This window comes from Rhea americana, unplaced genomic scaffold, assembly GCF_003343005.1.
Source record: "Rhea americana isolate MKP2758 unplaced genomic scaffold, rheAme1 scaffold_7, whole genome shotgun sequence".
Classification (NCBI taxonomy): Eukaryota; Metazoa; Chordata; class Aves; order Rheiformes; family Rheidae; genus Rhea; species Rhea americana.
In genome coordinates, this window is record NW_028186867.1 from 7,503,779 (window position 1) to 7,520,278 (window position 16,500).

General features: G+C 38.3%; 1 protein-coding gene across 1 annotated transcript in view; it reads left to right on the forward strand.

Moving 5' to 3' along the window:
* The first annotated feature begins 460 nt into the window (after nt 1-460).
* Nucleotides 461-16,500, forward strand: part of PPP2R3B (protein phosphatase 2 regulatory subunit B''beta) — a 53,111-nt gene continuing 37,071 nt past the window's right edge. Inside the window, exons 1-2 of the mRNA XM_085321485.1 lie at nt 461-560; nt 2,322-2,772. Of these exons, the coding sequence (XP_085177611.1) occupies nt 2,425-2,772 (348 nt within the window). The 5' untranslated portion in view covers nt 461-560; nt 2,322-2,424. The remainder of the gene's footprint in view (nt 561-2,321; nt 2,773-16,500) is intronic.

The following is a 16,500-nucleotide window of genomic DNA, read 5'->3' on the forward strand; positions in this document are numbered from 1 at the left end:
GCGCCAGGGGGGCTCCTCAGCGGCAGGCCAGGCCGCGCAGGCCAGCCCAGCACCTGCCCGCAGCAGCGGGGCCAGGCGGCTCCCAAGCGGCGCGGGGAGCCGCTCTCCCGGTCCCCGCGCCAGCACCGAGACAGGGCATCCCACGTCCGCCTCCAACGCCACTGCGGCTACCGCCCGCCACGGGCACCGGCACCGGCACCGGCACCGGCACCGGCACCGGCACCGGCGAGCCCGCGCTCCGCCCCCCTCCGCAAGGACTGCCGGGAGGCTACGAAAGCCGCCAGACTCTCCAGCGATGACGTCAGGACGCACGCAGAAAACGGCGCCGCTTGGCCCCGCCCCGCCCCGCCCCCAGCGTCTCCTCCTCGCCCCGCCCCTCGTTACCACAGTAACTGCCCGACGCGTCTCGGAGGGGGCGGGGGCGGCTCTCGCGAGATCTCCGCGGGGCGGGAAGGGCGGGAGGTGTTTACATAGCCCGCGCGGCGCGCGGGGCGGGCCGGAAGCAGGCGCGGATTTGAAGGTAGCGGCGGGAGGAGCCGGTGTGTGCGCGGGCGCGACAGGTGAGCGTCGCCGCCGCCGCCGTCGTCCCCTCAGGTCGCTGCCCTGCGCCCTCGCCCATTCCCCCTTGCGCCACTCGCGCGCCGCGGAGCCACGTCACCCCCAGCGGGCTGGGGCCGGCGGTGCCCGCGCGCCCGCCAACGGTCGCCGCGCGCGGGGCGGGGCAGCGGGGAGCAGGTGCCGGGCACTCCCCGCCCCGCCCCTAGGGCAACGGCTGCCTCCTTCCTGCCTGGCGCCGCCGGCTTTGTCGCGCCGCTCGCCCGGGGCGCGGTGCTGCTGTGTCGGGCTTTCTCCCAGGGCTGTCCTCTGCCCTGGCGTCGGGGGTGGGGGGCGAGGGGGCTCTCGTGGCTCGTTGCCTGTCACGGACCCTGCCGCAGGCGAGGTGGTGGCTCCTGTCCATCCCCCAGCCGCACTACAGCTCGGTTTCCTGTACTTTTTAAGTAATCGCCGGTACGTTTGCACCCAAAATGCAGCGTTTTTTGAAAGTTAAAGACTTTCACCACAAGCAGTATGACTAGATTTGGGTTTACTAGATCTGCTAGCTGGACTAGTCCAAGAATTAAGAAAGTGCCTGTTTCATGCTATACAGCATCACTTTCTTTCCAGCACAGATAAATGAACCTTTCACTTTGCTGACAGAGGAATGAACACTAAAAAAATATTGATTTAAAAACTAGCAAAATAACTGGACAGTAAATTTCAGTACTGCATGTCCTACTGAATCTGTGGGGGGAAAATGTACCTAATGAAACTGAATAACTTAAAGGTTAAGTTATTAGTTAAGCATGAAGGTATAAAAAATCCCAGATGATGCAGTGTCATAAAAAATTATAGGTTTGATGAAGACTCAGTTTTGATTTTAATGATATTTAAGTGCTGTGTTACTTCATATAAGGCTTCTTCAGCAAAATATTTTGCACATCTTCACTGCCTCCTAAATAAGGATCAAATACTTATAAACGTGAAGGCTTCTGAGAAGCTTAAAAAAAGATGGGGGAAGCACAGGCTTTATTTAAGCTGTACCAAATCACTAAGTAATTTTACTGCAGAGCTGACAATAATAACTTGGATTCTGTCCTCTGTGCTTAGCTCTGGTCCTCTTACTTTAAAGGAAAAAAAATCCTCAGAAGTGAGCAATTGAACCTAAAATCATACTGTCCCAATTCTTGAGTCAAGTTTTATTTCAATTGGCTTTAAAAGCTGTAAAAGTAAATATCAAAATAGGTTGGTCCTTAAAATATCAAATGACTTTGTGGTACCAAGTAAGCAGACAAATCAAATTCTGAAGAGGGAACTATGGGAATTTGACTAGACATAACAGTGCAAGCTTCAGAATGTAAATTGAACTTTCAACATTAGCTCTAAATCTCTTGACTGAAAGGCTTGCTAATTTGCTTTTTGCGTAGACTTTTTATTTATAGATATTTAGTCTTTAGCAGGTTCAGTTATAAGTCTTCTCAAGGCTATTTCTCATAATAAATGTGTATATTAATACATGTTCCTGGAAAACGATTGTTAGACATAGCTCTCTTTGAGGAAGCTTAAGTACAATTTTTTTTCTCTCCAATTTCCATTCTTTACACAGTATGCTTTAAAGTCATGTCGACTTGACTTTGATTAATAGCTTATACTTACAAAATGGCCRTATGTCAGTGTTGTTGCATGATACCATGTATTTCATCACATCTGTTCACATCTTGTGGGAATAAATATTGACACTTTGTTCAAACTGTATGATAAAATATGACTATTTTTCTTAACAGGAACCGTGACTTCTGTGACAACTCAAAAGGCAAAAGGAATAATTAGATGATTTTCAAACTTTTATTTTGAATTCGATCTGACAAAAAGGTAAACAAGTGGAAAATGCCAGCTGGGAAAGTTCTGCAACCTGTACTGAAAATGAAGGTGGATGAACTCTTTTTGTGTTGGCTAAGTCAACCTGCAACTCAGCTGGCGTTAAAGGACTGCTTGAGAAGTGTCAAGAACGAGGAGAAAACTGAAATTGCTAATGGAGAGTCAGGAAACAGTAAAAATGAGAGATTCTCTACTAAAAATTCCAACCCCAAGCAAAGCATCTTAGGAGATACCAGGTTACCTTTGATGTCTTTCAATCCTCCTCATCTTTCTACAGCTCTTCCATTGGCAACTTCAACGAGTCCAAGGAATATCTCTCACATTAGAGGAATACGTAGATCTTCAGGGACTAGAGTTGTAAGTTTGTCTCTTACTTGTTAGACGTATCTGTTTAAATAGAAATGAATTTGTAGCACTGGTGAGTTATGCAAGCAATTAGTCTCATCACAGGGGGAGGGGGATGAGTGGAATGGTTCTGTGGTATCTGAAATGTCAAATTTTGTGTTGCTAGCACTTAGTGACAAAGTGGTCTGAACTTCCAAGAGACTGTCTTGGCCTATTTCAGCTTTGTTGCTCTTTGTTAGCCATCTGTGTCTGACACAAAATGAAGAATCAAGGTTCTTTTTTTCCAATAATTTTTCTGTCCAGAGCAGTTACTTTGATAGTGCTATGTCTCTCTAAAACTGCAGAAGGAAAAACATCTGAAATTCCTTATCTGGAATAGCTGATTAGTTTTGGTATAGCTACCCTACTTTTGAGGTATAATTTCAAACATCATGCTATAATATCTATGTTGCAGCACAGGATTTATGTTATGCCTCCTTCATTGGATGCTGCATAGATAAGGAAAGATCAAACAAGTGATACTACATTCTGAAGAGCTGTCTCTCCTGTCTGATAGGGTTAAGCCTAGTATCTGTATTCTGCATTTCTTAACAGGCATGAACAATGCAGAAGTAGTGAAAAAGCTAGAATAGCCATATAATGGCTAAAAAAATGGTTTTCCATAATGTGCTTGTCTCCACCTAGTGTCCAGCGTGTGGGACTACCTATACTTAGAGGTTGAAAAAGAAATGATTTTAAAAGCTCAAAACTGGATGATTAAGTAATCATGGCTAACCAGGTTTCATTCATGAAATACAAAGAACATTGTATATTAAATAAAAATCTAGCTTTCCCTCAGTCATGGTAGCTTAAAATGGCTCTCGAGTTGAACAGTTCACTTCCTGGCTATCTTTGGTCTAACTTACTTTTGCCAGTAACCCACAGCAGTGCTGATGCTTCAAATGCCATCTGTATCAATAACAAGCCCTTCCAATATTAAATGTAATCTAATTGTGGATAAAAGTAAGTCTCTACAGGCAGTATTCTTGTAAAATCCTATCTTCACTGCAAATATTCCTTTGTTGAATGATACCAGGGGCTATTGTTAGTACAAAACTCAAACTTGGCTCTGTTGAAACTGCATATTAACAAAGTAATTGTTTTGGCATTGCATGGTATGCTCAATGCATCCTTTCTGAGAAGATCTTGAGTTATAATAGACAATGCTCTCTATGCAAGACTATAAACAAAATGCATCCCTGCTCCCCTGCTGCTAGCTGAGACTCCTTTTTTAAAAAAACTTGCAGTTAAGTTTACATCTAACTTCTACTCCTCTTAAACTGTAAAAACAAAACTGGATGTAAAATTACATGGTCACTGATGAACTGATTTTTATATATTGGATCTGCTTTACTACAAAGGCATGCTRTTTCTACTGCAGTACTAGAAATTCATATCACTTTTCATTACCATTTAATGCTGGTAACTTAAGTGGTTACTTAATTCCCAATCACTCACGATGCTTTGGTGTCTAACTCAGTCCACTAACCAAACCACCTGGTATTCCAATTTTTCTCAGCTTTCTCAGTGGTACCTACACAAATTGCTATTGCAGAGCTGACAGTGGAAGATGATGTTGTGGAACTGACTTGAAGCCAAAATCACCGTTTACATTTTTAAATGTGAGGTTTTCATATGAAAATATAGACAAAAAATGGAATAGGAGTCTACTTAGGTTGATAACAGTAAAGTATTACAACTGAAGATGATTAAGAAGAGTATCAGTTAATTCCTGTGTCTCATAYGCTTCGTGCAAATGGAGTATATTCCTGTATTCTGACTCCCAGGAGTAACAACATGACTATTTTTTCACATTAAAGCATTTGATCTGAAGCATTGACTTGATTTTATGTAGATATAAACTGCTCAAACCTGGAGTCTTCAGCTCTTAGTTTTGAGACATCACATTTCCAATCTGAAGTTAAAGTTGCCTTTAAAACTACGTGGACTTGTATTTTATGCATAATTACTTAACTGCAAGTTGATTAGCAAAACACGATTGATTTGTTTCCTTTATGTTCATAGATACATTTCCTAACCTAATGAAATTTAGGAAGCTTGCAGATGCTCAATTTATTCTTACTTCAGGGAAAACCAAGCAAATGGAGAGTCTTCATTAGAAGCCTGTCTTTCTTGGTGTACTTGATCACTAACTTGAGTATTATAATTTTATTAGTGAATCCTGGTTGTTTTAAGTAGATCACTTGGRGAAGAGCTAGAAAAGACTTATAAATGGTAATATCCTTCACGTAATTGGAACTGTTTGCATAGTGCTGAGAAATAAYCTAGAGGGTTGAGTTGTTTTTCCAATGAGCTGGGCGGGGGAGGGTTCCAAGTGAACAACTTATTCGTGGCTTTATTCAGCTGAATTGAAGCTTCATCCAAAAGATTCTAAATCTTCAAGGAAGTGAAAATTGTATTTGTAGCCGGCATCAGCTCTTGAAATACTACCCAGAGTTGCATAATTGCATGTTCTGGCATGACGGTGAACTTTTTCTTAGATAGCAAAATGTGCCACTTTTCTTTCTTGTACATCTATAAACCACTCGCTGCAGTGTCAAAAGTAATGTTTCTGCTTTTGTGCACTTAATCATGGTCACAAATTGAGCTACAATGGTTTTACCCACTTCATTTGAGTTTAAGTAAGTTTAAGGTCATGGTCATGTTTCTAGGAATGGACAAAAGTGTTTCAAATGGCTTTTTAAGAAGGTTTGTACTATAGCTCCAGTAATCCAGGTTTAAAGAGAAAAGATCTTAAAAATTAATATACTTAGGACTGTGTGCCTGAGGGTGATATGAGGAAAGGACTTCTGCATCCAATCATAAACAGCTGGTGAATGAGCTCCTTTAGGACTATATAAGTCAACTTAGGTATCTTATTAAAGCTTTTCTTACTGTATACAGGAATTCTTGTAATGCAAAGTAAAGCAGTAAATTCATTTCAGCAGCATACTTCCCCCCCCCCAACATCATTGGGCTGAATCACTAAGTTTGATTACTAGTAAAGTTGCTGTACGCACTTTCCTGTCTGTTGAACTGCTTGGCCTGATGCTTTTCTGAAGAGCATCAGACAGTAGATAAATATAGATACTAGATAGGTAACACAAACATATAGGAAACTTAACTTTCATGCTATGATTTTCTGTACTCGATACAAAAACAAGTCTTGCGGAATGGGAAGCATTCTTGGAACACGAGTCTCAAAACCAGTCAGATAYTTAAGCTTTAACACCTTAATTAGTAGTGTGTGAGCAAACTAAAAACAAAGTTGATGGTTTACTGGCAACTGTTAATTAATATTAAAGTACAGTGTTTGGCAACTGTATTCAGGGAGATTTTCTTTTCTCTCTACCAGAGGTTAGCTTTTAACTGAAATTTGAGGGTTATCCTTTTAGCCAAATTCAGAAGTTTTCAGGTGTTTTTGTTGAAGCGCCAATGCTTTAGCAGAGGAATTTGCTATCTTTCAAATCAGTTGAAGCCCTCTGCTGATTACCGACTCAAATACTTTCTTGGATAATGAAAGAGCGGATACTGTCTTTATGTTGAAGATGAGCAAGAAGACTACAGTCCTTGAAATGGGATGTTTTCGGCTGGACTGGGCACTTAAAGCTATGTTATGGAAAAAATATTAGTTCATAGTGGAGTATTGGCTTAATACATTTTGGATTCCTGACAACACTGAACTAGGAAAATTCATCTTACAATGTATTTTGTTTAAGGGTTTCTTTTTTTTGTTTTGTTTTTTTTCTTTAGGGGTAGTATTTTCCATTTGCTTGTATGGTGTTGCTCATGGGTGAGGTCAGGGTCTCACTCTATCCACTGCGCAAACACAGTAATTGCAAAGTTCTGGGGATCTTGGTTATGTAATATAAAGTGCTTGCTAGCACTAACAGTATTTTGTAAATACACTCATGACTTGTATATGCTAAATGTGTTAAARCAAATTAGAGACAAATCTTAGAGTGACTTTTTATAAGACTACATTGTTGTAAAGAAAGGAAATTCTGGAGATTTAACTTTTTCAAACTTGAGGAATAGTTGTGTCATAGCTTTCTTCTAACCCTTATCACTCCTTTCTGTGGATTTAATGGCGTATCTGGCACTCTAGATTATCTTAAACACATGGAGAGTACACAATTGTACACTGTTCATCACACTGTCAAAAATGCCAAGCCTTCAAGCCTCAAAGATGCTGCAGGCAAAATGTTTAATCCTAACCAGCTGTTGTGCAGGGTATCTAGGGAAACTATTCACAGAATTCCCTATGGGCATTTTGGGGAGGGTGTAGAGAATGTGATATGATCTGAAGAGGTTTGCAAAATTATTTTCCATTTTCTGCTGCGGCAACCTTTGGTATAAAGGTACTTCTTGGGTTGATTTCCATGWATCTTTTACCTGATAACTATGCTAGTCCTGTCTGTTATCCTGTAGTGATTAGTAACGCTCACCAAAACACACTGCCCCGTTCTGGTACTTTTTACTGCTTTTTTTTATCGCTATGTTTCTTGCCAAATTTCTGTTACAAGTCAGTTGATTCAAATTGAGTGGTATTACTAGAATCCCTCTTAGTTTAAAGTGAAACTGAAGTACAACCTTTTAACATTAAGACAAAGGTTTGGGTATAGTAGCACTAACAAATGAACTCTTCTCATGGCTTGAGGTAAMGGATAGCAAGGTTTAGATCTGCAGCCTTAGACCAGTGGTGGGTGGGCTGTCTCCATGGTCTGCAGGTGTGCTGTAAGGTTTAGGGGATGGGGGGGGGGAAGGAAGGAAGAGAGAAACTCTTCTAGGGAGAGAAACTGCTCTCATAAAACATTAGGAAAGAACAAGAGGAATGACAGTGTTTAAATCCTGCAAGCTTTCACTTCAGTGGTCATTAAACTTTGATGTCAGTCTTGACACTCCAAGTGTGTAGTCTGTACATTGTCTCATCTGAATTGCTATCTATTGTACTTTTAATACTAGAAGCAATGTTAACTACAAAGTCTGGATTACATTACATTACATTAGCTGTATTAGCATTGCACCACACACCAAATCATGCTGAACAGAATTGAGTGTGGTCTAGTACATATGCTCCCTAACGCAGTATTAAGCAAAGCTAGCGTTAATAGCGCTGTCTCCCATCACTAAGTGGGGAGAGGTGATGGACTTGGCTTGCAACTCAAGCCTGTGACTTAAAGGCAGACTGTAAATAACCTGGTATCAAACTGATGTACTTTTAGGATGATAAGAGGGAACGATGACAGATGTCAGTGCTAACATGTTCACAATAAAGGTCGTTCTATGGTGCCAACAAGGGAAGGACAGTCCGAAGTTCGTATTAAGGTCTGGAAGAATGTAACTATAAAGATATTCTTAAAGTGTTTGGTCTCGGCTGTGGTGAAATAATAGTCAACACAAGCAGTACCAGTAGTGTGTTGTGTTATTTTTCTTAAGCTTTGCTGTGCTGAACAGAAGAATCATTTTTCTGATTAGAAAAGCAACTATTCATTTTATATATAAATGAGAAACTGAAATTATTCACTGTTACAGCCTCTTGGTATGGTGTTCTTGATTCTTACTGYACATAAGGCCCTGGGACATAAATATTGCATTAGTTTTAGGAGTAATATTAATTCTGTTTGTATGTTGTGCTTTGTTAGATGTAAAAATAATGTCTTGTAGTTCTCTTTCAAAGTGGCAATTGCACTTGAAAGAGATGATAACTTTATTCTATTGGAAATGCATAAATAGTTCTCATATGTTCCTTCCAGTCTTGGAGAGTTTTTAAAATTTCTAGTGCTGGAAAAAAATGGAATTCAGAATTATACTTTATTCAAATTTAAAATTCACCTAAATTGTGACATAGGACAAATTCAAAGGTTTGGATGAAATTGATTAACCGTGGGCRCTCTTTCTTTTGAGTAACTATCATTTAAAAGTAAACAAAACAAAAAGCTCATAGTCTTTTGAGAATATTACATTCAAAAATACTTCCATTTACTCCTCAATGTGCAGTTCTTATTCAAAACTCTTGAGCTTATGTATAGTCTTACATCAATCATAGAAACAGTTAATTGTTCTAAGAGATGGTCAGTCCTGGAAGAAATTAGGTATTGAAATAAAGAATCTCCTTCCTCTTTTTTGTCTTCCCACCTCTCCCCCCATCTCCAAAAGATGTGACAGCAGCAGCAGCTCTTCACAGCAGGAAAATCCCTCACTGTCTTTGAGAGTATTTCCATGTGCCCAATGCTTAATCCATCTGTGAGAAATGAGTTTAAGGTTAAAAGAATGTATGGGCTTAGTTGAACATAAAACAATTAATGTAGTTCCTCTGGTGAACTAGTCTGTAGGTGGATGGATGTAGTCAATAATTGCACAGAATTTTTCAGTGAGCTGTCTTGTGACAAAATCTACAAAATACCATCCAGTCATATCACACAGTTCAGCCTTTCAAAATTAGAAGCTTTGCACACACAACTGTCTTGAACTCAATGAAGATTATGCAATTTAAGTAGTTGCACTGGTATTTTTCTTAAATCAGTTAAGCTCTTTCTATTTTCTGCAGCCCACAAAAAATGGATAGAATTTATTCTAACTGTGGCATAATATGTAAATAACTTCTGTGCTGGGTTTGGTTGTTATGTTCCTTTTGTATTTAAGCTAATCAGAAGGTTCGAAGGTTAGGTTAGTTTGTATTCTGCTAACAGAGACAACGTACAATTACTCCATAGCAAGGTAACCAGCAATCACAAGATATTTTTACAAGTGACTGCTGATACTTCATTGTATTAGACGTGCCTCTTTCCCTTGTCACTTGCTATTCGGTTTATAAAATAGTTGGAAACTTTGGAGCCACATGTACACACCATTATTTGACTGCAGGTACTTGCAGTGATGTTGGGTTCTTAAGACTGTTGGGTGTGTGGTTAAATAACACCGTGCACACTGTTTAGTCTGATTTCACAMAGAAACAAGCCTTACATATTTGTTTTAAGCATATCTTTCTAGAAATTTTGGCAGAAATCAACCAACGAATCAGACAAAAGTTGGAAGACTACAAAACAATTTTCACTACACTTACAGAAACAGATACCCAGGAAAAATGCAGGGAAAGACCATACTGGGTGACTGATGGAAATGTTACAAAACCATCAACAAAAGGAAGCCAAGCTGTAACTATGCCAATAATGAACAAGCTTCAACTAGACTTTCCTATGTTGATGCTAGCTTGACAAAAAAAAGAAAAGGCTTGTGGAGTTTATCAGACTGCTTCACTCAATCTGTTTTAAAATTTTACAAAACTACAAAACTTATAACTTTACAAAAGTTATAAAACTTTTTAAACAGTTTTATTCTTTTAGATGCTCAATCTGTATTGATAAACAGCTAATATTCTTGATTTTGGTAAACATTGTTACCAAATATGATCATCACTAATATATACTGAATAACACTTTTGATATACTTTATTGTCTAAGAAATCAAGCAAACTACTTGAAATTGAATACTACTGAAGGCACTTAATGGGCTAGATTTTTCTTACTTCGGTATGGTAATAGCCTCATTGAATTTACAGCAAATACTTTAAAGTCTTCGATTATGACTTAAGTTTTTAAACAGATCCCTGACTTTATGGTCTGACTTGCTGTTTAATACTATATAATAGCACATAAAATACCAATTAGATGCTTTTTTATCAAGCAACAACTGAAGTTTAAGCTTAGGATTTTAGAAAGCTCTTCTAGAATATCTGGAAGATACTGAGACTTCATATCAAAACCTCCATTGATGAAGAATCAAGCAAGTTGCTAGTCAAGAATACTGTTGCTGTTCTGGCAGTGTTTTAGCATTGGTATACCTCTTTAAGTTGCCTTATTATTTAAGTCATCTTTTTTAATCTGTATGTAACTTTTGCCCTTGAGGTKGTTGTTGTGGATGCTAAAGTTCAGCTGGTTAAAACTGACCCCTTTTTTGGCTTGCCTTTTTTCTTTCCTGTGTCCATTTCCTGCTTGCAGTTTATAAGTGACCTTTCACTTAGCTCTGTTTAGTTTTTTAAAAAACAAATCAAAAAACAAAACAAAAAACATTACCTCTCCTGTAGGAGGAGTCCATATCTTATGCTATCTTGGCTTGTTTTTGGAGTCTGGAGCAAAAGCATATGCAGGAAGATGATGTGCAGCTGTAACTAACCCCAAATTATTGTCCTGTGATTTCAGGGACTAAATTACATGTGGTGTTAGTCTATGGTGCTTTAATTAAAGTAGCATTTAACTAAACTTCTTTCATATACCAATCATCATAGTTCTGAAAATGGTGAAATTCAAGGATAGAAATGTGTTCTTGAAAGGATTAGCTGAAAATTCAATTAATGTCAAAACGATGAAGTGCTGAACAGCTGGTGCTATGTTTAAAGTAGTTCTTGGTGGACAGTTAAAGTACGTGAATGGCAACACTTTATACACTAGATTACTATGTCAGCTTCTAAATTAAGGTGATGCAAGGTAAATAATACCAAACTAGAAACAATTAAAAATCAAAAATGATCTCTGTAAAGTTGCATAATACTAGACTGATTATAAATATCCATATCTTCTGTAGGAAGAATCTCAGAATGGCATTCTGCATTAGGCTAGACTGACTTGTCATTTCATGCTATTCTATTATTCTGAGACTTATCTTGATAAAATTACAAATGCACCTTTTGTGGGCTGTAACCTATTCTGTAGACAGTCTCTGTAGCATGACAGTTCATGTAACTTTTCTTATTTAAAAAAAGCATTCTAGTGGAGCAAGTGTAATTTTGTTTGAGCCATACTAGATATTTTGAATATCTGCTTAATAGCCACCTCAGTAGTGTCATTTCAGGTGTTCCTGATTTTCATATCAATTTTTCTGAAGATGTTAATGATCATCTGAAGATTGTGAATAGTTAAGTAGGTTCCAAGTGTAGAGCATCATTCCAACAACGTATTGCCATTAAAGCTCTGCTATGTACAAGTAAATAAAATGTAAACTGATAATGTTTTTCTAAGGTGGCAAAGAATGAGAATAGTTTTGAAAGGGATAAACTATCCATTAATAGTCAGGCTTCAGTTTTATAGTGGCTAGTGTTGACACTTGCTGAAGTTAGTCTGCCAGATGCAGTTAGCAATCTAAAAAGGCCCATACTGCTTCCTTGGAGTCCAGGCAGTGTAGTCATAGCAAGTTGACATATATCTTATCTTGCTTATAATCTGATAACAACCCATGGCATGGTGTACATACCTGATGCTGTTTTGGTAATGCAGAGAACATGATCAGCCTATCCTTCCTGGGCTACCAGCATGACTATGTCTCATATCTAACTGGTGTTTTCTAACTCACCATCTTACCTCCTTAAAATTCTCCAGGCAACTGTGGCAAGAACTTCTATGTACATCTCTGTCTGTAAGTATTGGAAAATTAAAATAGTGATTATTTTTTAAAAAAGGCATGCCTATGCAAGAATTCTGTATTCCTTAATTCTCTGCATGTCCTATAGGGAAGGCGTTACATCTTCCAAGAAAAAAAATGCATCCAGATCCAGGTTCACATGGATGAACTTCCTTCTAAGGCCCAAACTGTTAGGATCAGTTTCTCCCTTGAATGTAGCTATCTTAACTACACAGTGACAACATCTTGCAGCTCAATGATATAGTACACTATACTAAAAATGCTATTAAAGCAATCAGCCTAGCTAGCTGGAAGCTATTTTCTTTGCATTGTTATGAGCATCATAACATGATTCCTTCTATGGTATAGACATGCTGGACTCTGACTCACTTGGGTTTTGTCAAGGGACTGCTGGGCAAACTGTTTGGGCTCTGAGCCATAAAGTAGTGATGCTTTTATCCAAAGTAGAATTAGTAAAAGTAATAACTTGCCATTCTATTCAGCTCCCAAGTATATTGTCCTCTTCACATGTAGAGCATCTTGAAATGGGAAGACATTACCAAAAGGAAGTTAGATAAGTATCTAAAGAACTGGGAAAATGGCTTATTTGGAATTCCATTAAATTCCTTTCCTTAATCCTCAGTATGAGGTTATATACTGAGCCATAAGGGTAGACCAGTTTGTCTTGTGTGTCCTTACTTCAGGATAAGAGCTACCTCTTACCCCCCCTAACCAGGGGTTGAGGTAATGAATAGAAAAATCAATATTTGTAAAATCCAATATTGAAAAAACAATATCAATGTGTTTTGCTTGAGTGGGTCAACTTGTTGATAGGTACTAATGTTCTTGGTTGCTTAGACTGTTAGCTGGATAAAATAGCAGTTTTTATCTTTACTGCTTTCAATTTATTCTTGTATTTTTTCCATTCTCTAATAATTTCATGTTTTACAGTACCTGTGCTACTGAAATTCAAGGTCAGTAAATCTTACTACGTGCTGCAGTCTCCTGAGAAAGGAATGTTTTGTTTATTGCTCATATAAAATAACACTCTTGAATGACTGATGCTTTAGGAAARCTCCTTTCCTATAAAGAGGTGGTTTCTTCTGCAATGGCCTTTTTAAAGACCTTGAGGGGAAGTTTGAGAATTATTTCCAAAGTAAATCAAGAATGACAGTGCTTCTTTTGTTTTGACTATATCAGCACTGGAAGTTGCTATATAYAGTCCTAAGTAGAGGGGTACTGCAGATGCTACCAGGCAAGTTTAAGTTGTTCTTCTTACTTTGTAGATCATAAACTCAAATCTGACTGAAACAGACATTGAGAAGCCTTCTGATCTTTCCTCTTGCTTTTAATCTATGCTTTGGGAACTCCTGATATAACAGTAGCCCATAGCCTACTGTTCCACAGAATTAAAGATCTTCAGGCTAATGTAAATGGTGCAACTACCCAGCTAGCATTGTTTATTGKGTTAGAATTCTGTTAGAAATTTGGATTGGTCTGAGGAGTTGGACATAGCTAATTATCCCTCAGATATCTAATACTGATCTAAATAATCATGTGTATCTTACAGCTTCCTTATATAAATGTATTACACTTGAGTTAGATAAAAAAGAAAAAAGCTATCCATCTCTTGCCAGTGAGACCCGGTTCTTGTCCCTCATTAGTTGGTAGTGGAAGATTTAGACTTTCAGAGATGTGATTTTCGTCTTGAAGACAAAGTCTAGGCATAACTTCAGTCTCTTTTTATTTTAAATTGGCTAACACATCTACTCTTTCCATAGCCACTTAATGGTTTTTATTTGTCTTTCTCTACTGTGGAAGCTACAGCTGTCCTATTAGTTGTATGCTTCAGTAGCATGTCATAGCTGAGTGTAGAATCCTTGCTGAGTTTAAGGCATTCACACAAGATACAGAGGATCATTCTCAAAGGTACTATGAATACCATTCAAATGTAATGTGTGTACATTAAAATGTGTGTAATTAATGTATGTGTGTACATTAAAAGTACAACAGTTAAAAGCACAAGAGATGCTTGTTTTTAGTATTATAGCACTCAGTTCTAGTTTTGCTAATTATTTCCAACTTTGTAAAGAGTGACTGGACTTCAGTGAAGTTCAGCATACTAATTTTGGTTTTGGAGTGTGCTTAACAGATTATTCTGAACTGTAACACTTCAGGAAAAAAATTGGCCCAGTTCTTCAACATGCAGTGCAACACAAATATATCTGTTAAGTTTTCTACATTGATATTAAAAATAGAATAGTGCTGAAGACAGACTATACTTGAGAACCTTCTGTCATGTCTCATCTTTTAGTACACTTAATCTGTTGCCACTTGACAGGCTTCTTCTAGTTTGTATGTTACGCTTTCCTGGCAGACTATGTTGAAAACTCTTACTCTAGACCTAAGTATCTTGTATTTGTTGTTTGCTTTGTCCATTGGTTCAGTTACCCTGGTAATGGGATTAGAATGGTTTGTTTTGATCCCGGTAAAGCTGGTGGCTTATTTTCACTTCGACGGTAGTCCTCTCTGATCTGGAGATCAAGGAATTCCGTAAATGAGGTCATAAGTAATACCCTTCTTTGAAGCTTGTGATCAGATATGAATTCAAGTCCAGTGAAAGGAGTTCCATGCTAATCAAGTGACAGGAAATAGCTTGTGAATGATTGTTTTTGGTTATTAGAACAGGTTGTTCAATAACTAGTCCCAGCATCTTTCATTATATCAAAGACGAGGCATAGACTGTCTGGTCTAGAAATAACTCTTGGTAATATTAAGTAATGGCGATAGCCTGGTCTGATCACAGTCTTTTCTCAAGACTGAGCAAAAAGAAGAAAACAACATTTCAGTTTTTCCTGTATTGTTTGTTTGTCTTCCTGATATAGTAAAGAATTGTTGCTTTTGTTTGTCTTCTATATATCTATGTAATTTTGTCTCTTTCCTGTTTCATACTGGTTGGATTTTACTTAAACCTCTTTAGCTGCTTGAGTTCCTTTTTATCTGTGTTGTTGAACTATTTGCTGGTACTAGTAGTCCCTTTTTTCCCCATTTCAGGCATCTGAAATATCTATAGTAATAAGTTGTGCTATTTCATCTTTTTTTCAGTATTGAGAAAGATGTTACACTGCCTTAGTTACCTTCTCTTAACTTCTTTTCTTCCCCTTATTAATTAGTTACTTTCTGAAAGGCAGAAAGTTATGCAACTAGCATAACCCTTCATGTTCACTGTTGTGGAGATATGAAAGTTCTTTCCACAATTAACTGAGGATCTACTCTCATTTCTGCAATATTGCAGGCTGAGGGATTCCGTTAGGTTATATGCTGTTGCTATTAYGCCTGTTCAGTCAGGCTCACTAAAACAGTTGTCTCCAAAGGCTGAACAGGCTTCCATCGTATCCATTCACATGTTATTGGACTGAAATCTAGGCCCCAGCAACTAAAGGTTTTGTATGCAGTAAATGAGTGCATCTTGTTCCATATTTAATTTCCTATTTTCTTGGAAATTTTCAGTAATCTGTTTCCTTAAGACTTAAGGTCAGTTCCCTGTAAGCTCCTAAGACTTTAGATCTAATATTAGTATATTCCTCTGACAACAAATTGCAATTTTTAGACAAATATTTAGACAGATACATTGCAGTTTTCCAATTCTTCCACATTAACCAAAACATTAATGATTCTCATCTCTGCCCAACTTGTATACTTTTGTGTTATAACCACACAGATATTGCACTGCTATTGTGCATGTTCAGATATCTGTGCAAGTGTGGGTATTTGTTAAAGTGGTAAACTCTTTAACCATAGTCCCTTGAGTGAGATCCATTCATAGTGCGTATCTAGCTTTGGAAGGAAGCTTTAAGCAGGCATCTTCCCCTCTGTTTATCTAGCTAATAATAAGCTGCCACGATACTTGCATAGCTTTATGGCTGGCATCTAGCCCTTCTCCCAGGAAAGTATTCTGCCTTGGCTTTCTTTCACTGGGGAGAATTCTGATTTAAGACTAATGGAATATTATACTGGTTCAGGCTGGATAGAAATGTATTTTCCCCTTCCCCTGTGATGAATTTATAACTAAAAAAGTTAAAACTGATCTTATGGGACTCTTGACTGTTTTGCTTTACAAAAGCTCCCAGCTCCTTAAGTGTGGCAAGACAAAAGGTGTTTCTATCCAGATGGTAAAAGGGAGGTGGTTAATAGCTGTCAGAGTACTTACCTTTCACTAAATGCTTCCTCACATGTGAATATTTCATATACTGCAAACTGTATACTTTTGAAAGCAGTACTGTGTACAGGTATATAAATGCCTAT